Here is a 25,702-nt window from a genome sequence, read left to right as displayed (position 1 = left end):
TCATGGGTGACTCACTCCATCCCTCCCAGCCTCGATTTTCTCATTCGTGAAACAGGGTGATACCACCTGATCCTCAGGGCCACTGTGAGGCTTGCGGGAGAGGATGCACATGCACGAGTGCTTTCACACACTCCCTAAGCTCAGAGGATCAGAGGGTCATCATTAGCTGACTCAGTGCATTGGCGCTCCTCTTGATGCCTCCAAGTCATTCTGACACTGTCTACACAGGCCTTTTCTGGATTGCTTTGAAAACCACCAATTAAAATAAACTCCCCCTGCCCTTAGAGGCAGCCCCATAAAGTCATCGAGTGCTGGCTGTTTCCCACCCCAAAGGGAAGACCCTCCCCTTATGGGTTCTCCCTCTGGCCACAGATGCCCCTGCCCTCTGTTGTGACTGTGCAGCCAGCTCAGGGAAAGAAAAGGGGACTTGGAATCTATGTCATCAGCTCACACAGCTGTAGTGTGGGGAGCGCTGCTCATGGTTTGTCTGCAATTAGATCCTCTCCAAAAATCATCACTGGAAATAATCAGAGCTCCCCTGTCAGTGGAAAGAAGTTCTGTAAGGTAGAGCCGCCCCGAGGCACACTCAGAACAGACCCTGGCACCTCTGCAAAGAGGCAGAGGCGCCTGGGAGGGGCTGCTAATGGGTCTTTAGATTTGGAGAGATTCTAAAGAAGTCTGTGTGACCTCAAGGCTGCTCAGACACACCCTTCGAGAACGCCCGCATTGGCAGAGCATGCTAAACCTGCAGAAAGTGCGAACAAAACTTAGTTCCGCCAATCCCCCACACCTAGGAGATGGCTATTATCACCCCCATTTTATAGGCAAGTAAACTGAGGCTCGGCAAGCCTGACAGCACCTACAGCTAGGCCATCTAAACCTTAGCTTAGTGTTTCTTTCTCAAGACCAGTGGTTCTCGACCCTGGCCACTCACTCACATGCTGATGCCTGAGTCCCAGCCCAGAACCTCTAGGAGTGGGTCCTGGGAATATTTTTGTGGAAGTTCCTCAGGAGATTCTCAACAGTGTGCTTAGAGGTGAGAACTGGGTTTCTCTGCCATTAGTTGGGGTAGAATATTTCTCCTCATTCCTCAGGGATGTCCCAAAATGGGGACCAGGCTGCACCTCACGCTGCAGGTGGGGACTGTAGAAACAGTCCAGAAAGACAGCAAGCTCTCTTCTTCTTCTTCTTCTTTTTTAATGTTGATTTCTTTTTTTTTTAATGTTGATTTCTTTTTGAGAGAGAGAGAGAGAGAGAGAGAGGGACAGGGACAGGGAGAATGAGCAGGTGAGGGGCAGAGAGGAGGAGGGGACAGAGGATCCAAAGCAGGCTCTGAGCGGGGAGTGGAGAGCCTGATGCAGGGCTTGGACTCACGAATCGTGAGATCATGACCTGAGTCGAAGTAGGACACTTAACTGACTAAGCCCCCCTGGGCGCCCCAAACGCCTTAAGGATCTCCATTGCTGGATGGGAAAGGATCCCCATGGACCTCCTGGGGGACCAAGCCTGTATTTTTATTTCCCCCTCCCCAATTCTCTGCCTCCTCCTGTGCCTGCCCTCACACACCCTGTGCCCGGTTCCCATCATCCAGACAAGTAATCACAACTCTGTTTTAGTTTTTCTCCTTGCAGAAATCTTTTTAGGAACACACAAGTCAGTAAAAAATCTGTTCCTTCCCTTCGTTTTCCACACCAACAGTGTACTCTCCAGACTATGAATGTCTCGTCGTTTTTTCCATGTAAGCTTTGCCTTGGACATCGTTCCATGCCAGTTCATTCTTTCTCTGCATGCCCTCTGCATACGTTTTTAAAACTCCCCCTGAGAACCAAGGATTTCTCTCCCGGGTCCAAGTTAAATGTCCTGCCCTGATGAACCCGTCTCCACTTGCTGGGACCCCCTGGGTGCAGGGATGCTGCTGGGAGACTGGGGCCTCACTCTGATGCCTGGTGACTTCCCTACTCTGCCTCTGACAGGAGGCAAGAGCCTAGGCTCAGACCACCTCTCCAGAGTTGGGAAGGCCAAAGTGGATTCCAGAGCCACAGCCCTTGCCCATAAGGCTCTGCAGTGTGGGCATTTTAGGTGAATGAGACCCATCTTTCTAGAACGGTGAGTCACAAGCCTTGCTCGGTTTAATAATCCTCCTTGAGGGAGGTCGGCTCTTCCCTCAGCGGCTGCAGGTTTATTTGCTTCCTCCTCTGAAGAGGTGAGGTAAGGTATTGTTCTTGGAGGACGAAGCCGAGAGTGTGCAGGAAGACCTGCAAGAGCCCCTGGGTGGGGGGCCGGGTGGGCGGGGTCAGCGTCCTGGAGCCGGCCTCGCTGTGTCCGCCGAGGGACCGACAGGTGGCTGTTGTCCAGAGGGGAGACCTGAGCCTTCACCATCTGACCACCCAGCCTTGTCCTTGCTAACTCCCAGGAGCTCTCTGGTGAGTCATACAGTCTCTCAGAGACTCAGCTTCCTGGCGTGTAGCACGGGGACACGAAGAAGTAACTGCAGACTTGCCATGAGGATCACAGGAGATAATGGAGGTAGAGTCAGGTCATAAGTGGTGAAACACCGTACAGAACATTGATTTATTATTAACTTCTCTACATTGAGTTAAGGCGTTGAAGTTGCCTCACTTCTAGTCCCGAGCGAGTAATCAGCAGCCCTGTCCCCTAACCTCTCTGAGCCTCAGTTTCCCCTCCTGAGGAGCTCAGGAATGTGGCAGGCTTCCTGCCAGGGGAGGGACTAGCACTGACATCATTTCATCCTTCCTACAGGGCCTCCCACCAGCAGCAGCTGCTTGCCGCCTGCCTTTCCCCCTGAGGAGGTAGCTCAGTCCCACGTCCCTGCCACTCTCTGATCCGCCTGTGCCTCCAGGACTGACAGATCTTGGCAAATCTGCCCCCCAAACATTCCTGCTCCCACTTGTCTGTTCCTGCCTTTTGTGAAGCATGGCAGCCGCAGGACTCCAGGAAGAATCTTAAATCCACAGCTGCACCGGAGGGCGCCCAGTGGGGTTCCTTCGCGGTCCCTCTCGGCTCCGGGAGCTTCTCACTTCCCAGCGATGCCCTCAGGAGCCTTGACCCCAGCTGGATGAGATCATTCCAGAGTGGGACCCAGCCTTGCCACCCACCAAGGTTTCCACAGCACACACCCCCCACCTCTCATGTCTGGCTCCCCCAACAGACTCTAGAATGTCTGTGCCCCAGATCCAAGTAGAAGAAGTGGTAGGTGGGGAAGAAGAGCCCGGAGCCACCCCGCCTCCTGACGACCACCTCAGGAGCCTGAAGGCCCTCACAGAGAAACTGAGGCTGGAGACCCGAAGACCCTCCTACTTGGAATGGCAGGCCAGGCTGGAGGAGCAGACGTGGCCTTTCCCGAGGTCAGCTGCTGAGCAGGGGGAGTGTGGGGAGGAGGAGCCCTCATCCCCCAGGAGAGAGCCCAGGCAGCAAGCCCCACCTAACGGGGGTGCCAGCCGGGCCACTGGGCCCCAGCCCACTGGCAAGCTGGAAGGCTTTGAAAGTATCGACGAAGCGATAGCCTGGCTCAGGAAAGAACTGGTAAGTGGCTGCTCTTCCAAGAATCCCCAGAAAAGATGCCTCTCTCTCTCGGTCTGTCACTCTCTCCTCTCTCTGTGTCTCTCCTTATCTCTCTCTGTCTCTCCCCCCCCCCATCTCCATCCCTCCCAATTGCATATCTGTCCGTTTTCCTATTATCAAGGGTACACCTCATTACTGTGTGGTTGCATGAGGTCCACGTGCCAATCAGCCCCTCATCACAGGTACTGATGGAGGAAGCAAGTGTGTTCTGCCCCCTCCTCCTCCAGTGCCCTCCTGGAGTAGAGTCTCATACTCTCATCCCTGGACCGCTAAGGGTGTTCCTGGAGTGGGATGCCCCTCCTGTCTCAAACCCTCCCAGCCTCCATCCAGCCTACTGCTGGTGGCTCCTGAGGGGACTCCTCAGCAAGCAGAGGTCTACCTGGGCGCTGTGCTGGGGCGCAGGGCTGTGCGGGCACACTGTGCGGCTGGGGGACTGTTGTGAGTAGCTCAGGTTCAGCCCAAGGTGCTCTGTTCATACTGAGCTGTGCCCAGCCAGTGGTGTGGCTGATCAGGCCTGCGGTGAAAACCTTGGGCTGCCCACCTCCCCCACCCCCAGAGGCTGAGTGGGAATCTGCCCAGAAGTCAGGACGGGGGTGGGGCAGGGGGAATGAGCATGAGCAACAGGTATGTTTGGGGGGTTCACAACCTGATCTTTTCTCTGCCCACGGGCACAGCAGGCTCCCATGAGTGGAATCTCTCAGCAGATGAGGAAGGGGATGGGCGTTCAAAGCTTTGTGCCCATAGCCTAGGGGAGAATCATTGGTCCAGGCATGATGCTAATCATCCCCATAATCTCAACTCCTGCGCCTCCTCATCACCTGTGGCCCAGGCCACACCTGTCCAGTCAGGCCACTCTGCCCACAGGTGAGCCAGCACCCAAAGGCCAAGTGCCTTCCAGAGCCACTCATAACTCTTGTGTCAACAGGGTAGGCGGAGGCCTCCTTGGTTTGTTCAGCAAAGTCCTGAAAAATAAATCCCCACTGGGGCCTAGAATTCCTCATGGAATAATTGGGGTGGGGGGAAGGGAGGATCAGGGACTCAGGTGTCTGATTAATTGGAGATCATTTTTGCTTTCAAGCTTTAATGATGAAACTGCTTCTCAAACACACCATTCGACTGTGTCTGTCTTTAGTAACTGGAGTGTAAGTTGGCTTGTGCAGAAGACAGGGCCCCTGTGGGTTCACANGCCCCTGGAAGCTGTTCTTTAAATTCCTGAGGCTGACCTGCTTTCATTTGTTTTCATAAAGAGAACAAAAATATCCCCATCAATCAAGGATTCAATTACTTGGCTTTGGGTCCATTTGAGGTTTTATTGCTCCTGGGAGTGGAGGCTTTTGCTTTCTAACTAAATTCAGCAGTCCTTGTGGGCCCCCCTTTGGGGTGGAGATTAGAGAAGGAATCCCCTGTGTGTAAACCAGGAGGGAGTCCTCTAGAACTTGTCTTCCTCATCCTCTAGATGATAGAAGTGTCTCTCAACCGCAGCTGTGTGTTAGAGTCAACTGGGAAGGCTTGAAAGGTCCCAGAACCTAGACACACCTCAACTCAATCAAATGAATGTCAGGGGGGCAGGATCCAGGCATCAGTAGATTTTAAAGCTCCCCGGGTGCTTCCAAACTGCAGCCTTGGTTGAAAAGCATTGCTGTAGATCAGCAGGCTGTGCGTGTTTCTCTTGCCCAGCCATTGCAAACCACATAGCATGAGTGCTCTAGCCAGACTGTGCTGAGAGGAGGCAGGTCAAGGACAACTATGGTGATGTAGACAGCAATGCCCTGTAGGCAGAGAGAGAAGCGCTAAATGACAGAACTAACTTAGCTGCCGAAGGCTGTCTTAAATAAGTACAGAGGATATCAGCACTAAATAGTGCTTTATATTTGCGGTATTTTCTTTTTCCTTTTTTTTTTTTTTTTAAATATACAGTGTAGTAGGGGGCTTTATTTAGTTTTTATTAAAATTCCAGCTAATTAGTATACAGTGTAATATTAGTTTCAGTGTAGAATCTGGTGATTCAACACTTCCATACAACACCCAGCGCTCATCACAGCATCTTCCTTGACCCCCATCACTTATTTATTTAACCAATTCCCTCCACCCCGCTCTGGTAACCATCAGTTTGTTTTCCATAGTTAAGAGTCTGTTTTTTGGTTTGCCTCTCTCTCTCTCTCTTCTTTTTTCCTTTTTTTGTTTGTTTTGTTTCTTAAACTCCAGATATGAGTGAAATCCTACAGTTATTTGTCTGTCTCTGATTGACTTATTTCATTCAGCATTATGCTCTCTAGCTCCATTCACATCATTGCAAATGGCAAAATTTCATTCTTTTTTATGGCTTAGAAACATTCCATTGTATATACACACCATCTCTTCTTTATCCATTCATCAGTCAGTGGACACTTGGGCTGTTTCTATAATTTGGCTATTGATGATGATAAACATCGGGGTACATGTACCCCTTCAAATCTGTATGTTTGTATCCTTTGGGTAAATAACTAGTACTGCAATCTTAGGTCGTTGGGAGTTCTAGTTTTAAGTCTTTGAGGAAACTCCATGCCGTTTTTGAGAGTGGTTGCACAGTTTATTTGCATGGTATTTTCCACCCTCCCCACCATTTCTCTGTGCTAATGGGGGTGGGTAATAATAGTAATAATAACAATACCAAGATTTGTCACTCATTGAGTGTTCATTGTGTGCCAGACACTTCACGTGCATTACTTACCTCTGGATTGTCACATCATTTTCCTGCCAACCCCATGTTACAGAGGAGAAAACTGAGGCTCAGAGAGAAATGCAGCAATAAGTGAGAGAGTGGAAATGTGAACATTGGCCCAGCTGGTTGTATTGTCCATGCTCTCCTTAGCCACCATGCTACATAGTATCTGCCAAAGGCAATTGATTTTGCTCTGTGATTCCTAAAAATGTGCATTTACAAAGATGCCACAGTCAGCAGAATGCATGGGAATGGGGGCAGGGGGAGAACCAGATTCAATGAGAATCCTCACTCCATCATTACATCAGACCCGTGTGATTGCTGTTACTGTCTCCATTTTACAGATGAGTAAAGTGAGGCTCATAGAAGTCAGATGCCCTGCCTAGGATGATATGACTAGTAAGTGGCAGAGCCAGAGCTTGAACTCAGCCTTTACCATTGAGAGTAACGGGCTAGGGGAGAGAGGCAGGAGATGAGGCAGGAGAGGGGGCCCTCCCCCAAAGAGTCCAGTTGGGCGTGCTGAATGAGCAATGACAGGGGCGCATTTGTGCTCCAGAAATCACTCGGGAGTACCTCTTAGGGCAGTGACTCCCAAATTAATGTGCATGCAGATCTCCTGGCTCTCTTGTTAAACTGAAGATTCTGATCCTATCGGTCCGGGATGGGGGTCCACGATTTCAATTTTCCAACAAGTTCCAAGATAATGCTACACTGTTGATCCACGGACTACACTTGGAGAACCAGGGACTGAAAGGCATGCAAGACTGAGGCCAGGGGACCAAGACAGGACCTTAGAGGGAAGCCCCAGGGATCCCCAGGCCTGCACCCAGAGCCTTGCTCTGGTTATAGCCTTGCTGCTATAACCACCGGTTCAGCTTGGGGCTCAGCCAGTAAAAGGGCCCCCGAGAAGGAAGTCCCAGCATCCCACACTGAGCTGTCCAAGAACCAGATTCCATCAGATTGTATGTCTGAGGTCAAAAGCACCTCAAATGCAGACTGGCAGGTCACCTTGAACGTGCACTTCTGCCTGTTTCACCTCAGGGATTAAATAGTAACAAAGGCAACTTGTAAAATCCTCCGACTGTTGAAGAGAGTTCAACGTCTGAACAACAAACCCATTCTCAGATTTTTAAAATAACAATCAAAACATCAAACTCCATGCCATTTGTTTTCCTCATTCATCATCTGTCAGGTCACTGAAGATGTCATTAAAAATTAACCTGTTTTCTGAACCCAGTGAAAGTGGTTTCAAATAACCTTTGTGTTATTTTAAGCTGAGAATTAAGTTTTCTCTATACCTGGGCAGGCTTCCTCTGCCAGTTTGTCAGGCTCAGATGCAAATTTGTCTTTTCGCTCTATACGGCCAAGGTAACAGACTCAAAATCTGCAATTCAGTCACTCAGGTGGAGGTTTTCAGTACATGATGCCAGACCCTCAATCTGATGGAAGTTTTGGCTCAGTAGTGAGTTTGTGCCCAGCAGAGGGCAGGCCCAGACAGCCCTGTGATCACCTCAGGGCTGTCCCAGGAGCATTTAATAAACCCAACCCTGTTGTCAATGGTGACTGTTTTAGAGGCAGGCAGTGCTGGGTCTGGATGGACAGGCTGGTCTGCCCACCGCCTCCTACAAGGCCAGCTCAAAGGCAGAGAGTGACTGCCTGAATCTTATTTCCAAGGCAAGAAAGGATCCTAAGAACTCCTCTGGGGGTTCACTCTTCCTCTCCAGTTTCACGCAGGGAAAATGACAAGCCACTCCTGACATGCTCCGGGGACCTGGAGTTAGGGTAGACATTTCCTTCAGGCTCCTGTGTTGGAGGGTACAGGGAAGGTGGAGACCCTCAAACCCCGTTGGTGTTACTCCCCCCAGCCAGGAAGGCCTGGCCCTGGCTCGCCAAGTATGCAGGGTCCCCGTGGCCCTCTGGCTATGGAAAGGTGTGTTTGCCGGAGACTGACTCAGAGGCCAGTCAAGTGGCCGTAGTGCATCTCTGCTGGTTCCAGACTGTTCGTGTTGCCAGAAAGTCCCAGCCTCCAGCGTCTCACCTCTGAGGAGGCCTCGTTAGGTGGCCAAGTGGCCTAGTGTGGGGGCGATCCTTCAGGAAAGAGTGAGCTAACGCAAGCCTGACGCTGTGGGACCCAGCTCCCTAGCTGAGTCTGGGATTCAGCACATTTCACAGACCTCTGACGGTGCTTGGTCTCGGAGCTTGTAGCACAAGGAGAGAAGGGGCGCTCCTTTCTGCCTTCTCTCCTCAACCCTGCTAAAATGTTCCCCTTGCCAACCTGAAAGGCAAAGAAAGGGAGAAATCTTCCCTTGGCCTGTGTGGTGCCAAAACTAAAAACAAGGCAAAACATTCCAGCTTCCTAAGGGGTTGTCTTCGTGGCAAGAATCCTTGGGTGGTGACAGATATTTTTCTTTCAGCTTCCTGCAGGTGTTTGATCCCTGTAGAAAGCCCCCTGAAAGGTGTTTATGGTTGTTAGAAAAAGGGAAGAGGAACCTGACAAGTTTTAATAATTCTAGGGCCTGCCGTGGCAGGTGGCAGGAGGTCATGGACCTGAACTCAGCTGGCCCCTCTGTGGCCACAGCTTGATTTCAACCTCTCTTGATTAACCCTTTCTTGCCTGTGCTGCCTGCTTGGCAAGCTCATGACTAGTGTGTCCCAGGCACAGCCGACAAGCTCAGAGTGTCCATTTCTGCTGAGCCATACAGCCGAACAGCAGTTCAAACTCACCGAGCAACTTCTGGTGACACGGAAGTGAGAAACGTGAAGGTAAAGCCACGATAATGCTTCTAGGGAACATCCAGGAGCATGTTATGGTCCCCATGGCACTTTTACATACAATAGCCTGTGGGAAGGCTTGGAGGTGTTTGCTAGTCCCATTTTACAGAGAAGATTTAGGCTCAAAAAGATGATAAACTTGAGATCAGAGAGGTTAAGGGACTTAACCCCAAGGTCATATGCAAGGACAAGGCCAAATGAAGACATAAACCCTCATGTCCTGGAGGAGGACCCAGATTGCTTACCTTGTACTAGACATAGGTACTCACGTTCAGTGCTCTAATCAGTGGGACCAGGAGTTGTCAGAGAGCCTATATTTCAAACCCTGCTAATTACACATGTAAACAGGACACATGTAAAGGGTTACAGAGAGTTATTAGCAATGCCTCATAACCACCCTTAATAGAGCCTAGGGCAGCTGTGGACATTTCCTGATAAGGATAATAGTTTGCTATTACCAAAGAGGTACTGTCTGAGCTCATATTTGAGTCACAAGAAGTTTCTTTTTTTTTTTATTTTTTTATGTTTTATTTATTTCTGAGAGAGAGAGACCGCATGAGCAGGGGAGGGTCAGAGAGAGAGGGAGGTACAGAATCTGAAACAGGCTCCAGGCTCTGAGCTAGCTGTCAGCACAGAGCCCGGCGCAGGGCTTGAACCCATGAACTGCGAGATCATGACCTGAGCTGAAGTCAGACGCTTAACTGACTGAGCCACCCAGGTGCCCCTGAGTCGCAAGAAGTTTCTAGTGTAAGAGTTCCTTTGCCTGATTCTAAGTCTTCTCCATGTAGCTTGGGGCTTTCAGCCATTCGGCATGAACATCCTGCAGGAAAAGATTCTGTTCTGTTAACCTGGCCACGTACTGGCCCTTCGGTGGTTATTAAAGTATTTATAAACTAAGGCACCAATGAAGGAAATAGGACAAAACATCAATGATCTTTACTTCTGGGTGCCAGTATTACTCTTTGGACTTTTCTGTAGCTTCTGAAGTTTCCAAAAAAAAGAAATGTATTACAAATAATTGGGAAGAAAAAAGATTTAAACATAAAAGGCGAAAGAAGGAAAAGTCCCGGGCTCCTGTCTGTCTTGTGTAATTGGTACACATTCCTCATTTTGTAATCTACAGACTTTTTTAAAAAAGGCACAGAATCTCCTAGACTGAGATGAGAAATGTAAGGCCTGGATCCGCAGAAACTCCCCACTCCAAGAATCAAGTCTTGCCTCTTTCCTTCCCTTGACTGTCTTTCAGTGGAAAGGGGGACCTAAGCAGAGGCTTCCTGGTGGTACCCATCCAGAGTAGCCAGGCAGAAGACCTGGGCTGTAAGAGACAGGCGGGGTCGCTTCATCCAATCCTCTGTTCATCCAGGATAGCCAGAGTCCACTGAGTGCCTGACCTTAGGAGCTGTGTGAAGGCGGGGGCCAGTGTGAAGGGGACAGGGTTCTCTATGAGGTGCCCCCCCTTTATGGAGGAGACAGACCCAGAACACAGTGACACGGTGTGGCAAGAGCTATACTGGAGGTATAGTAAATTTCGTTTCAAAATGCTTTAGGGAGCTACGGTGCACGAAATTAACCAAAGGGACATACACAGATCCCTAGCTTCTTCAGCAACTGAATGCATGGCTTTCAGCATAACTGACATTAGGCTTCTCCTGAGTTCCCATTCACATTCTTCCTATAATAATTAAAACCCAGTTCCTCTGATGGGCACCCTCCCAGGTACAATATGTTAGTGCGTAGTAACTGTTGGAAGAGGCCCCCAGGATGTTTGTTAAAAATATAGATCCTTCCCAACCCTCTGTGGAAATTCAGATTCCATAAATCTGGGGTGGTATCAGGAGCTTGACAAGTGCCTGCGGCTGGCTGTGATGCAACTGTGTCCCTACCCAGTCACAGGTGGAGTGGGAAAAGCATAAAATGTGTAACTAAACTTGACTTCCAGTCGGGTTCTACTATATCCTAGCTGTGTGACTTTAGGAAAACCAATTAACCTAGCCCTAGGTTTTATTGTGGTGGAACGGAGATAATACATACCTGCTTGGCCGAGTGTTGTAAAGGGAACATGAACAGGACGGGGTGGAAGGGCAGCAAACACTTACTGACTTCCTGTAGTAGTCAGGTACTATGTACTAAACACGCACATTTATATCCATCACACCATTTCGTATGCACGGTGCTCTTTTAAGGTAGGCACCATCCCCATTTTGCAGATGGGAAAACTGAGGTAAAGTAATTTGGCCAAGATCCACTGGCAGGGCAGGGGTTTGGACCCAGATCTGCCCGACTTCAGAGCTCCTGCCTTGCATGGCTGCTACACAGTACAGATTTCCTCCTGTGATCAAATGGGCATGAATGCACTTTGTATTTCATGAAGTTTTATGCTCCTTCGACATATTCTTTCAACTCCCGGAAAGAAAGTTTACTTGATTTTGCACTCTTTCCAAGAATTCCACCCCCACCCCCTCACTGAGAAGTCTTCATTATTCTAATACAAAGGCCAGGTCTGGTGGCACATACGATCAGAAGAGACTGTTCAAGCCCAGGCTGAACAGCCCCTTTCTGAGGGATGCATTATTTTACAAGCTTCTGGAACCACCGCTGTCCCCAAGCTGCCACCAGGGCCAAAAAAACCCGAGCACTGCCCAAAGGCTGTTGTTGGTCATGTCCCTGGGCACACCGCCAGTGAGCAGGCAATGCCAGGAAAAGGTGATAAGAGAGGCTCAGCTGCCTTGAGTGAGACTTCCACTTTGGCAGTGGAAATGGTTTCTAGGTCTGCACCAAGGGCCTGGCACTCAGGAGCCACAGCCCGCAGCTGCTGGGCCAGCCGGAGCCCATGGGCCACTAAGGAGCCGGGGAAGAAGGAGAGTCCAAAGCCAGTGAGAAGTTCTGGCTTCTCTGCATCCCGCACCGCTCCCCAACCAGGGCAGGCATGCCCACGAGCATGGGTGCCTGAGGAAGACCAAACTCCTCTCATGGTGCTAGTTCTAATAGTGCTTGCTAGAAGTAGGAACAGGATCACAGAATGCTAGAGAAGGAAGGACCCAAAGGGCGGATCACCCTCGTTTTTCAATGAAGGAGGGAGATATGCAGAGATCCCGTGAGTGTGCCCATCAGTCAACTCTCACAGGCTCCCGCCCAGCCCTCTCCATCCTACTTGCTTCTCAGTTCACACTCTGCCTGCAGCCTCCAAGCCCACTGCTGGCTGTAGTTCACTGTACTCACCAGTCTGTGACCTTCCCAAGCCCCTGGGGCATGGGGGGGAGGGGGCATCCCCCCATGCCCCAACTCTGGACTGTGATGGGGGGAGTTGAGTCCCAGATACTCCAAGGCACAGCAAATACCCTTGTGAGGTGGGTTCTGAGTTCACCCCAGTGCCACAGGCTGCTGTGAGGTCCCCAGGCAAGTGAGGCCCAAACCATCTGTTCTTCTTAAGGAGGCAGGCTCCAGGGTAATGGAGTGTGAAATGACTTTGGAGAGCAAACTGGCCTCAATCCTGCCTGGAAGGTGGGGTAGAGAATAGATTGGCTTCGCTTCCTCTTGAAGGTACTGTGAGAATCTATAGATAGAAACTACAGGTGCATGAGAGCCTTGGTTACTCACACAAGCCCCACTTCCGCAGGGCTCTCGTCCCCACAGCAGCTCTCCATCACTTGTGGCCAGCCAGTGTGCTTCTGGCTAGTTCGTGGGGTTGCTCGACATCAGATATGAAACTCCCACTCCATCAGTTTTCAAGCCAGGAAGTCCAGAACCCAGGAAAAGTCTAGAAGTCCCAACACTGGCAATCTATAAGTCTTCTCAGGGCTCTCTAAGGATGCCAGGACACCTCGGCACCCTTCATTCAGTTGACAACTGTTCTTAGCCAAAGCTGATCTCCAGCAATCTTTTCAGGAAGTGCCATCCCTGCCTGGAACGGTTTAGTGCTCCTGTAGGTACAAGTTCTGAAGGCAATGTGAGGAGTTCATGGAAGAGCAGGAACACAGTCCCCGCAGAGGGTGTTTCCTCTCTGTCAGCTCCCTCACCCAGAGACACCCCAGCAGAGCATCTTGATCCAAAAAGGAAAGGAAGCCAGCCCCTCTGGAGTCTGGCTGGAGGCCCCACTGCAGCCAAGAGTGAATGGCACAGTTTTTTGTTTTTGTTTTTTTTTTATTTCTAGGAGAGGGAGAGAGAGACAGCGTGAGCAGGGGAGGGTCAGAGAGAGAGGGGGTCACAGCCTGAAACAGGCTTCAGGCTCTGAGCTGGGAGTCAGCACAGAGCCCGACGCGGGGCTCGAACCCACAAACCGAGAGATCATGACTTAAGCGAAAGTCGGACGCTTAACCGACTAAGCCACCCAGGCGCCCCTGTGAACGACACAGTTCTAGGACTGGCTGTCAGCCCAGCGAGGCCTCTGCTGACTGTCCAGGGCAGTGGCTGGGAAGCTGGGGAAGGCCCCACACTTGCCACGCTAAGGACACCCTGCCTGGGAGGGTCCCCCGCCTCCATTTCAAACCCTGAAGTGCTTTGGCATTATTACCAGCTCCGTGAACCCAGATAAGCCATGTGATGAAGATGCTAATAGTCCCCTACTAGCCCCACCAGGCTGTGCTAATATGTGAAGAACAACACAGGCACCAGGTGTAAGTGATCATCTGCAATGCGGGTGGGAGGCATGATTTGGTGACTGGCTCTGCTCCAGGCCTTGTTGGAGAGCAAAGAAGAATGATACAGGGCCTCCGCATCCAAGGATTCCTGTAAAAGTAGAAGAGATGAGTGTCATACAGGAAACAACGAAATGCTGAGCCCTGCAATTGTGACTATGAAGAAGGGACAAAGTAGAACTAAAACTTCTAGAACTTCATGTCCTATACAAAGCGCCTTCTATATGTGTTATTCATTGAATTCTCAGAGCGGATATTATTACTGTGCCCATTTCACAGATAAGGAAATTGAAGCACAGACAGCTTGAGCAATTTGGCCAGAGTTGCACCACTAGTGAGTAGTAGTGAAGGACTTGGAACCCACGAGCCAATGCTCTGTTCATTCTACTCACTGCCTCTCCAAGGCCTGGAGGGCAGCATGGGTGAGAAAGTCAAGAATTGTTGTCCCAGGATTGTCCCAGCTGTAGAAAATCAAAACCTGGCTGTGGGGAGGTATCACCCATTGAGTGAGTGAGTGATTCACTCATTCATTCATTCAACAAATGGCTTTTGAGCACCAGAGCTATGCACCAAGCACTGGGATGGGCCTGATGAACACAGTCTTCATTTCTCCTTCGTGTTTTACCACCTGGTGGGGAGACAGATGAGTAAACAAACACAATGGATGCCTTAGGTAGGTACTGTGGTAGGAGACACCCATGGTGAGGAATATCATCTGGCCTGCAGGGTTTGGGGGCAAGGGCTCTGCCTGAAGAATGATGGGATGGGAAAAAGTGGTTCTAGGGGAGGGAATAAGGACCCAGCATGGCTGCCATGGAGAAGAGGCTCGGAATGGGAGAGCTGAAGCTGGAGAAAACAAGGGAGCCAGGAAGGCTGGTTGTACCTCTGAAAGGTTTGAAGAAGAGGAAAGACTTGTCCATTAGCCTCTTGAGTATAGGGCCCAGCACAGACAGTGGGAGGGGAGGCAGAGAGGACCCCAAGGTATAGAGTGTGGGGTGACTGTGGGCATGTGAGTCTGGGCTTGTCCTTCCCAGCCTGGCAACTTTCCCTTCTCAGGTGTACAGTTCCCAGGCCTACCTCATGACCAGGATGCAGTCTTATCAGGTAGGGGAAGGTGATTGGCATCCCCTTTCCATATAAGGGTCACATCACTTGCCCAGACCCACTTATCCTCTTAGGGGCTGATCTAGGCCTGTGTCTTAGTCCCCTGGTGTTACAACAACAAAAAACCATAGACCGGGTAGCTTATAAACAATAGACATCTAATTCTCACAGTCTGCAGGTTGCAAGTCCAGGATCAGGGGACCAGCATGGTCAGAAGAGGGAGCTCTTCTGGGTCACAGACTTCTCACCAAGACCTCACGGGGTGGAAGAGATGAGGGATCTCTCTGGACTCTCTCATAAGAGCATTAATCCCATTCATGAGGGCTCACCCCTCATGACTTAAGCGCATCTGAAAGGCCTCTCACCTCCAAATACCATAACATTGGGCATTAGGACTTCAACATGTGAATTTTGGCATCAGGAAACATTGAGTTCAAAGCCAACTAGAACCCAGAGCCTCTGGGGACAGATCTGGGGATTGTTCCAAATGCATCGCCCTGTCCGCTAAGGCCGGCCTCATAGGTGAAGATGCAGTTTGGCTTAGGACCTTCCAAGTTTGAAAATCAACGACCTTATCATATAGGTAGAGCTTGACTCTTGCCACAGAAGCTGGACAGTCCCTAGCAGGGTCTGAAGTGCCCCCTGCTCTCTGCCCTGGCTCTGAGGCTCTGCTCAAACTTTCCTTCCCAGCAGACAATGACTTCAAGGAGACCACAAGAGCCCCTCGGAGGAGCCCAGATAGACAGAAGAGTCATATTCTGCCCCAGGGAATGGGAGCCATAGTGCCCTCCTGGCTACCCACACCCCAGGCCAGTGACATCCAAGAGAACCAGGGACCAGCTTGGCATCTGCCCAAAGGCAGCAGCTGTAGTGTGTGTGTGGTGGCCATATGCAGCCTGTACTTGCCGGAAACAGTGGTCTGCTGCCACCAGAGTAGGGACCTTTGAGAAACACATGAGTCAACAGCTCTGCCTTAAAACCTGTCCGTGAACAGTTTGGTTTCTAGGGGGTGTCTGAAAAAAAAGAAAAGAAAAAGAAAAAATTTTTCCCAGCCCCTGAAGTTGCCTCCAGCAGCACATTTCAATGACACCACTTGCTTTCTTTCCTAACAGTGTTATTCTGGCTCTTTCTCAGAGGCCAAATCCAAGATCAAATAATGAATAATATTTTCTCCAGGCTTCTAAGTGTGTTCCTACACAGCGCTGATTAAAACAATAAGCTGGACCTTTCGGTTAAGTTATATAAAAATCACCAGACAGCTTACAAAAACTAATTCTAAAGTTCAAGAATTAAGTCTCGTGGAGAATAGAGCGCATTCTGTCCTTTCATGCACAGCTCAGAAAATGGCCCAAATTTTATATTCTATCTGTCTTCAACATCAGTCAGAGACTGATTGTAACTGTTGGGCTGGCTTAGATACAAGCCTCAGAAATAAGGGTTAAATGAAATGCCCTTGATCACCTTGGGATACTTTCTGTCTTCCTGGATCTGGAAGCTGGTCCTCAATCCAGCTCAATCATATCTCTGCTGGTTTGCCTGGGTGCTGGGGTTTCTCTGGGGTGAGCTTTAGAGAGAGATTTGCAAATCTTTGCTCCAAATGTGCTTGCGACGGTGCACAGTGCCTTGTCTCAAGCCACTGTCCCTGTCTTGTTGTTTTCTCCAAACTAAGAGAATAGAAGCTTTCAGGGCAAAGATGCAGGGTCCTCCAGAAAATGAAGGACTCGAGAATAGAAATGAAACAAATCACAAATAGGGCTGCCGGGATGACTTGTGTGGACAGAGGAGGCTGTGTATGACCCACCAGGCATGAGCACTCATGTTAGGAGGCAGAGGCTGCTGTGGGTACAAGCCGCACGTTCAGAAGAATTGCTTCTTGTGCTCCCGATAGTCTGATAGTCACATGTCTTTTGTATTTTTTTGAACTCCTTAAATCTTCAAGACATTTTAGACCCGTGGATAGCAGACTCCAAAAAAGTGTTCGAGCACATCCCATTGGCAACTGGGAATAGAGGCATTCGCTTCCCTGGAAAGCCAGGCATCATGCAGTGTTTTAGACTGAGCAAGTGAATGCAGAGCCAGTGAGCAAGGTATGCAGAGGCAGAAAGCAAATTCTCTAGATCTCCACAAAAATGTCGCTTCTCCCAAAGGCTGCAGGGGCCATTGCCAAAGAACAAAATACAGTAAAACCTTGGTTTGTGTGTAACTTTTCTGCGAGTGTTCCGCAAGATGGGCAAATATTTCTAATAGATTTTAACTTGATAAAAGTGGGATGTCTCACAATACGAGTAGTACGTGATGCTGAAGATCACATGATCATAACTGAGCCAATGGCTCTTGAAATTCACTTTGATATACAAGTGCTTTGGATTACAAGCATTTCTGGAATGAATCATGCTCACAAACCAAGGTTTTACTGTACTCTCTCCCCTTGCCAGGTGGTCTGAGTCCCTCTTTCTATGGCCACTGCTCTTTCAACCTTCTTCAAAAAGGCCTTCAACATCCCAGACCACTCTGCTTCCTTCAGGGTCTGGTCTGTTCCCAGTGGCACTCCAGTTACAGATGCATCACACAGGGGCGCCTGGGTGGCTCAGTCAGTTAAGCAACCAACTCTTGATTTTGGCTTAGGTTGTGCTCTCATGGTTCGTAGGATTGAGCCCTACGTTGGGCTTCACACTGACATCATGGAGCCTGCTTGGGCTTCTCTCTCCCTCTCTCTTTACCCCTCCCCCACTTGTGCTCTCTTCTCTCAAAATAAATAAACTCAAAAGAAAGAATGCATCACACAGATTAGCCTCTGACTGCCAGGAAGAGTCCTTATTGCCAACACCTGCAACATCCACAGTTACTGCAGGGAGAGTGATGAGCCTTCCCTGTTTGCTGAAGACCAGCGAGGCTCCTAGTACATGAGACTCTGGGGACTAAAACCAGGAAGGTCCTGGGCAAACCAGGTCAAAATGATCACCCCAAATTTGTAGCTTTTGCTGTTTCTTTAATTGTGGTAAAATATAACATGACATATAATATAAAATTACCATTTTAACCATTGTTTTATTTTTTTAAGATTAAGAAAAGTGTCTTAATGTTTATTTATCTTTGCAGGAGAGAGAGAGTGAGCAGGGGAAGGGGCAGAGAGAGAGGGAGAGAGAATCACAAGCAGGCCCCATGCTATCAGCTCAGAGCCTGACGTGGGGCTTGAACGCAGGAACCATGAGATTGTAACATGCACAAAAGTCAGATGCCCAACCCATTGAGCCACCCAGATGCCCCCCATTTTAACTATTTTTAAGTGTACAACACATTAGGTACATTCACATTGTTATGTAGTCATCAGCACCATCCATCTCCAGAAGTACTTCCTTCTCCACCAACCGAAATTTTGTCCCCATTAAACACTAACTCCTCATTCTTGTATCCCATCCCCCAGCCCCTGGCAATCCTCTTTTATTTTCTATCTCTGTGAGTCTGACTACTTAGGTCCATCGTGTAAGTGGAATTATAAAGTACTTGTCCTTTTGTGTCTCACTTCTTTCACTTATATATCATCCTCAAGTTTCATTGATGCTATACCATGTGTCCCGATTTTGTCTCTTGTTATAGCTGAATAATATGTCTGCATATGGTCGTATGGACAAACCATATTTTGTTTATCTGTACACTCGTCGATGGACACATGGGTTGCTTCCCCTATGTGAATACTGCTATAGACATGAGTGTACAAGTCTCCGTTCAAGTCCCTGCTTTTAATTCGTATAGGGACATACCCACAAGAGGCATTGCTGGATCATGTGATAACTCTATGCTTAATTTTTCGAAGAACTGCCACACTGTTCTCCACATCAGTTTACTGCGGGCTTCATTTTTATTCCACCCCTCCCCCAGCTCCCCTGAGACTTGGCTACAGAGATCTCACAGCAGAGCCCTGTCACATTAGGTACTTCTGTGAATTTCCTCGACTGGCATGTAGCCATCCTACATGCATGGACTATTGTAGCAAGGCCACCGATCATCCACCAGCTCCTTCATGAGCTTTCTTACCCAGTAGGAACACACCCTTTACCACAATGTGCTGACAGCCACAATGCAGTGACATTTCTTCCCCTTTCACCAAGTACTATGTCCTAATTACAGGATTACTGGAATCCAGCAAGTGCCTTTATTCTGCAGGAACAACAGGCCACCCTGGGAAAGGGGATTGGAAATCAGCATTTCCTACAGTTGGGTCTTTGCCAGGGAGAACATTAAACCCACACTGATAGTTGAGTCACTGGGACCAGGTTTTAGGGCCAGTGTCACAGTCTCTTTAATAAAGTCTTAAAGGTGGGAGGTTCTGGCCAGTTTCCACATTCTACACCTTGGCCTGGAGAGAAACAGCTTGAACGGTGAAGCTCTTACCTTTGTTTGACTGGCATTGTTCAGCTTACTTGGCATATCCCTTCTTATCTAATATGCTTCTCATAGCCCTTGAAATAGGCATTATCCCTTTTCTCTAGATGAAGATACAGAAGTTCAAGGAGGGTTAGTGACTCACCCAAAACCATCCAGCTAGTGAGGAGGAAGCTCCACTAGAACCCAGATTCTAACCCCAGAGCAATGGATTTCCCACTTCTACTGCCTCTGGGACCCAGACCACCTCCAGGTGGGTGGGAACTATGGGGAAGCCACCAGCTCTGGGCTCTGATGAGCCCCAGGGAGACCCAAGTGTGCCTTGCCCAGGCTGGCTGATCCTGGACAGTCCCTTAACTTCTCTGAGTTTCCTCATCCATGAAACAGAGCAAACTACCTATCATCTAGAGCTGTGAGCAGCTGCAGTGAAATAATACATATAAATTGCACCTGAAAGTATGTGGCAGAAGATGAGAGATGATGTCATTGATGCCCAAGTGCCTCCTTGGCAGAGAAGAAAGAAAAAGGAAGGAGGGCCTCCAGCCCCAGCCCAGACCCTGCTCTCTGTAACCATGTCACAGCTCCTGTTCAGCAGCCTCCTGAGGAGCTGCTATTCTCCTGGTGTTCCCTAAACATTTCTGAGAAGGTTTAATTTATTAAAAAGCCTCTTGGCCATGTAAACCTTGAGGACATTATGCTAAGTGAAATAAGCCAGTCACAAAAGGACAAATTTTGTATGATTCCACTTATATAAGGTACATCAAGTGGTCAAATTCATGGAGACAGAAAGTAGAGTGGTGGTAGGGGGTGGGGTGGGGGTGGGGAGTTAGTGTTTAATGGGGACAGAGTTTCGGTTTTACAAGATGAAGAGGTCTCGAGATGGTGGTAAGGGCCACAAATCAATGGGAATGTGCTTCATGCCTCTGAACTGCACGCTTCAAAGGGATTAAGATGGTAAAAATTTTGTTATGTGTATTTTATTACAACGGAAAAAATTTAAGGGGGCAAAAATCCTTTTAGCCCTGCACATTTTGCTTATGTTTTTTTTTTTTTTTTCCCCAGCCATGGAGCTCATTTCTGTATGGATTTGGTCTGATTCCAGCAGAGGTCCCCCTTAAGTGGGGCCTCAAACTGATGTTTCCAAGAGTCACCCTTGGAAAATGCCTTAGTGAGAATAGGCCCCACACCGCAGGTGTTCCCTGTAGTGTTGTGACAAACACTGTTTGTGCATGAGAAGCAGTAGCTGATTTACATTCAGGGGTCATAACAAAATATAGACTCTCAGCGAATCCTAAGGCACGTACTTGCCCTGAGGCGCCCTCAGAACCAGGGCCCACTGGGGAAACAGCAGGTTCCCTGTCTCCCTCGTGTTCCTTTGGGGCACAAACAAGCAGAATGGATAGGATCCTCAGCCCTGTTGAAAGCGTGGTTTTATTTCTCTTCTTTTCCTTATGCAGAATTGAATGAATCCAAGGTAAGTAAATGAGTGTGCAAAGTGACTCCACCAAGGTGGCCTTTGTCCAATCAAAGGGAACGGGACACGTGCCTCCCTATCACCCCCTCTTTTCTAGCTGACTCTGATGGGATTTCAATCCTCAGGTGTTCTCTGTCCTTTGACTGGATCTATTGGCCAGAGAAAAATAGACCTTTTCCTCCACCAGGCACACCTGCAGGCCGCATCTCACAGATACTCCCAGATACCTGCTCAAGCCTGAACTTCTCCAACCTAGAGGATCTTTTCAGATCTAGGATCCAATTCCCAGTGACTAAGTTCAGACCTAAACCATGGGGTTTCTATCTTTTCAAAGAGCTCTGTCTCCAAATTACAGAATACCCCCAAGGATAAATGGTTCAATCAAGACTCCCAGAAGCAATGAGTGTGAGCTGGCACTGTCTTTCAGACAGATTTGATCCCTATCTCCTTCAGAAGGGTTTTAGACAACACCTAGCCCAGTTCCAGGCATGACTAAGGGCACCATAACAAATGAATGAATGACCAACTGCTCTGTGATTAGCCTGCCATCATTAATTTGGTGGTCTTTTAAATCAATAGACTTTCTGATTGGCAATAAATTTGGGTTTTTATGCCCAAGGATTGAGAAATAAACTAATTGAGAAGTAAACTTAATAGACCGGGGGCTATGAACTTTACCCCCAATTTTGTCATTAAATACTTTGCTGATCCCCATGCAAGATTTTTTATCTTGATTTTTCTCATCTACAAAACAGAGAGAAAGGGGATCTGTAGAAGTACATTAAAAATGAAAGAGAGCAAAAAAAAAACAACAATAAAATGCTTACTGGTGAGGTCGCTTACTTTTCTACCAGGCAGTGCACTGGATTCCAAACCTTAACAGGGGACAAGTGAAAACAGTTATGTTCACCTGCATAACAATGGGAAGGTTACCTCTGGGATCTCATGGTTGATTCCTCCACATCAGTTTGGCTCCAAGCACCAGGGAAAAGGTATAGCTGAGCTTGAAGGCACAAAAATGCTAAAACAAGAACCACTTGCAATTACAGGCAGAGTTAACAGTGAGAAGGAATCAAATATCATGTCAAGTAGGAGCAGCTGATGGTCTGTCTCAGTGTTGTTAATGGAAAGCGCTCTGTGCTGGGAGCCTGAGGAGGCCCTGTGAGCTCTGACCCCCGTCTCTGCCATGGCTCAACTGTGAAACTGAGCAACTCACTGACACCCTTCCAGACATAAAATACTCAGCCAAACTGCCAGGCTGATCCCTCGGGACTGGCTGTACTATACTGACAAAGTCAGCACGTGGATGAATTTTGGAAACTGTAAAGGTGTTAGACCAGATGAGGAGTCAGTATCACATCCTTTCCTCAATAGAAAAAAAACAAACACTGAGCCACCAAGAATATCATGAGCCTTTTATTAGTTCACTGATATCAACAGTACCTGAAGAGGCAGAACATCCTTGTCAGTAGTTTGGGTTCTGGAGTGTGATTGTCTGGGTTTCTCATCTCAGCTCTGCTGTTTATGACCTTTGTGTCACATAATAACTGACTTTGTGAGCTTCTGCCTCTTCATTTCTAAATTACGGATGATGGTGGTGATATTACTTAACGGAGTTGTAGTGTAGATTAACTGTAACGTGCTAATATGCTTTTTATACACTGAATCTTTGTGCCCTCCCCCAATTCATATGTTGAAGCCCTTTCCCCCAGTGTGATGGTATTTGGAGGTGGGCCTTTAGGAGGTGGTTAGATTTGAGGGCATAAGAGTAGGGTCCCTATCTTAATAGCCTTATAGAAGGAGAGAACAGAGTTTTCTCTCTCCATCATGTGAGTATATAGCAAGAAGGTGGCCATTTGTGTGCTAGGAGGAAGGGCCTCAGTAAGAACAGAATCAGCCCACCCCTTGATCTTGGACTTCCTGACCTCCAGAACTATGGTTAAGCCTTCCAGACTGTGGTAATTTGTATGGGAGCCTGAGCAGACTAATACATACCTGAAGAGCTTCAAACAGTGCCTGGCTCCCTGTAAGACATTCAACAAATATTAGCATATATATGTGTGGGTTTTTTAAAAAGATTTATTGAGAAATACTGCAGGTAGGGGTGCCTGGGTGGCTTAGTCAGTTAGGGGTCCAACTTTGGCTCAGGTCATGACCTCACAGTTTGTGAATTCGAGCTCTGTGTCAGGCTCTGGGCTGACAGCTCGGAGCCTGGAGCCTGCTTCAGATTCTGTGTCTCCCTCTCTCTCTTCCCCTCCCCTGCTCATGCTCATGTTCTGTCTCCCAAAAATAAATAAACGTTAAAAAAATGTTTAAAAAAAGAAATACTGCATGCATTGTAAATTGTTTAAAGGTTTACAGAATAATATAACAGTATACTACCATCAACATAAGTTATAGAACATTACCAATACAGCTGAAGCCCCCATATGCCTTCCCCCATCACGGTCCTTCCTTCCCACTCAGAGGTAACCATGCTCCTGAATTCAGTACTTATCACTCCTGTGCATTCCATTATACTCTTACTCCATCTGTATGTATCTGTAAACAATGAGACTGAACCTTTAAGCCAGGACTGACACACATCTATTCCAGGATTTAGACATAGTATCTAGCCTAACACAAAGTATTGTTTGGGAAACCCATCTGTCCCTATTTGTCATCTTACTACATACATCTTTTCACTTCCCTGAGCAGAGAACATGCTAATATCTCATATCTCCAGGTGGACCAACTGCGGATGCGAGCTATTAATTAGGTCTCTTATCAGAGGGTCTGTGTTTGTCAGAGACTCTGGAGCCGTAACCCCCAGCCCAGCTCTTTGCTGATACTTCCCCTCCTCCCTTCCAGATGGAGATGCGGCTGCAGGACCAGCAGCTGGCCAGACAGCTCATGCGCCTGCGCAGTGACATCAACAAGCTGAAGATCGAGCAAACCTGTGACCTGCACAGGAGGATGCTCAACGACGCCACCTATGAGCTGGAGGAACGGGATGAGCTGTCTGATCTCTTCTGTGACTCCCCCCTTGCCTCCTCCTTCAGTCTCTCCACACCACTCAAGCTCATTGGAGTCACCAAGATGAACATCAATTCCCGGAGGTTCTCTCTGTGCTGAGAAGCCCTTGAAGGCGGCAAAGGAGCCAGAAGACAGTGTTCAGGAGGTGGGGAGGGGACACGGGAAGGAAATTGAGGCTGAGTCACCCTGAGTGGGTCTCCCCAGGGGCAGGGCTTTCTGTGTCTGGTGAACCATAGACCCCCAGACTCCTGGCAGGTCCTCTCTCAGGGGCCCCAGCTGTGGAACCCAACAACCCCTTGACTGTCCGTAGCCCCAAGTGTTCTGCAGAAGAAAGTGTTCATCTCCATCCAGATGTTCAGTGAGACCTGGCTCCCAGCATAACATGTCTCCATCCTCCCCTCACCGACCCACATTCTTGTTTCCCAGAATTACTGGTGCTATGATCTGGGATCCCAAAGGGAGGGCCCCAAAAACTGTGATTCTAGCCAAAAGCTTTGCCAAGAGCACTGAGCATCCAAGGAGGAGATGAACAGGTATGTCAGATGAGCTCATCTCCTGTTGCTGTCTTCTAAGTACTGGCTCACATTCACCCTAACTAGGTGACTCAGCAGCCCTGACAGGGACCCACCAGGAAGGGAATACCAGAAGGAATGATAAAGTGAAGCTTGGGAACCCAGGCCCCACAGCTGCAGCCAGTGCCTCTGGTGAGTGGCTGGTCCAGGCTGCTGTCAGTCTTAGACCTTGGCACTACCAGTGCCGTGTAAATTGTTTCCAGCGTGTGCCAGGACACACCAGTGCAACTTGGGTGGAGCAAGCACAGATGCCCCCTGTTGCCTGCCCTGGCCACATACACCAATGCCAGTCTCCAAAGAGCCCTACTGCCTCTACCCTGCACCTCCGGGGTAGTAGCTAAGTGAACTAGGCAAATCTGTCAGCAGATTTCCCATAACCGAATTCTCCTGGTGGTGTCACCTTTATGCCCTTCTTGCCCTTCCCAGAAAGACTGGAAGCAGTTCAGAAGCTTGCCCTGAACCCCCTCTGAGATTCTGTGCCTGATTTAAATAACTAATTTTAATTGAATCAGACTATTACTAATCTGTTGCTAACTTTGTTAATAACTATTTGATTTTTGTCCAAATGGTGATGCCAGTTGGGTAGGTCAAGTACAGAAGTTAAGGATTTGATTTTAAAAGGTTCTTCCTAACAACAAGCATGACGATCAGCAAGGTGAGGACTAAGACCTCAACAGGGTAGGAAAGTGAACCTGGTAGAATGCCACGTGGCATGTGTTCTCCCACCAGCGAGGAGCAGGGGTGGGGTGGGGGAGGGGATTGGCTTTTGACATCATCTGGTCCTGCCTTCTTGTTCATAAAGGAGTACAGTGAAGCCAGGGAAGGGGGATGACTTCCCTCAGGTTACACAGCTCTTTAGTGGCTATAGAATATCGACAGGTTTAATCATTATTAATAATGCCTAGACAGATCATTTATTAATGAACTTGAACTTCACAGATGGTCCTAATGCTTTGCCAAACCCACAAACTGCCAACCCCTCTGCTCTCCCCCTCCTTCAGCCCCCACACTTAGTTCTCACTTTGCAATTCAGAATATTTGGGTCAAACTCAGAGCAATGGCTGGAAAGTGGACCCACAGAACACATATTATCAACCACATTTCCATAGTCGAAGCAAGGTGTTCTTTCATGTTTCATCTTCCTGTATAGTCTTATTGGAGCTCATGCACATTTACACACATGTACACACACACACACACACACACACACCCTGACCCACATGAGGAAAGTTGTTTTTCTTTTGTGGACAGGCAGTGAGAGGATATAAATGAATGGTCCCTAGTTAGGAAAAAACTTGGTCTCTTGTGATTTCAAAGAGCCAGAGGATTTACACTTCCTTCAAAGAAGATATGTCACCATAGCTAAGATTTGTTTTCAGCCTGACTCTCTGATCAGTGACTGGAATCTGAGGCCCAGAGGATTGGTGCACAGAAAACACGTCAGTGGAATGCCAGGCCCTTTAGA

General features: G+C 48.6%; 1 protein-coding gene across 1 annotated transcript in view; it reads left to right on the top strand.

Annotated features, from left to right (window-relative positions):
- FAM167A (family with sequence similarity 167 member A) overlaps positions 1 to 24,745 on the top strand; it is a 34,394-nt gene extending 9,649 nt beyond the window's left edge. The window contains exons 2-3 of the mRNA XM_077779666.1: positions 2,761 to 3,543; positions 23,501 to 24,745. Of these exons, the coding sequence (XP_077635792.1) occupies positions 3,178 to 3,543; positions 23,501 to 23,764 (630 nt within the window). The 5' untranslated portion in view covers positions 2,761 to 3,177 and the 3' untranslated portion in view covers positions 23,765 to 24,745. The remainder of the gene's footprint in view (positions 1 to 2,760; positions 3,544 to 23,500) is intronic.
- Positions 24,746 to 25,702: the final 957 nt, after the last annotated feature.

This window comes from Crocuta crocuta, unplaced genomic scaffold (genome assembly GCF_008692635.1).
Source record: "Crocuta crocuta isolate KB4526 unplaced genomic scaffold, BGI_CrCroc_1.0 scaffold158, whole genome shotgun sequence".
NCBI classification, from domain to species: domain Eukaryota; kingdom Metazoa; phylum Chordata; class Mammalia; order Carnivora; family Hyaenidae; genus Crocuta; species Crocuta crocuta.
This window is presented reverse-complemented; position numbering and strand designations above follow the sequence as displayed.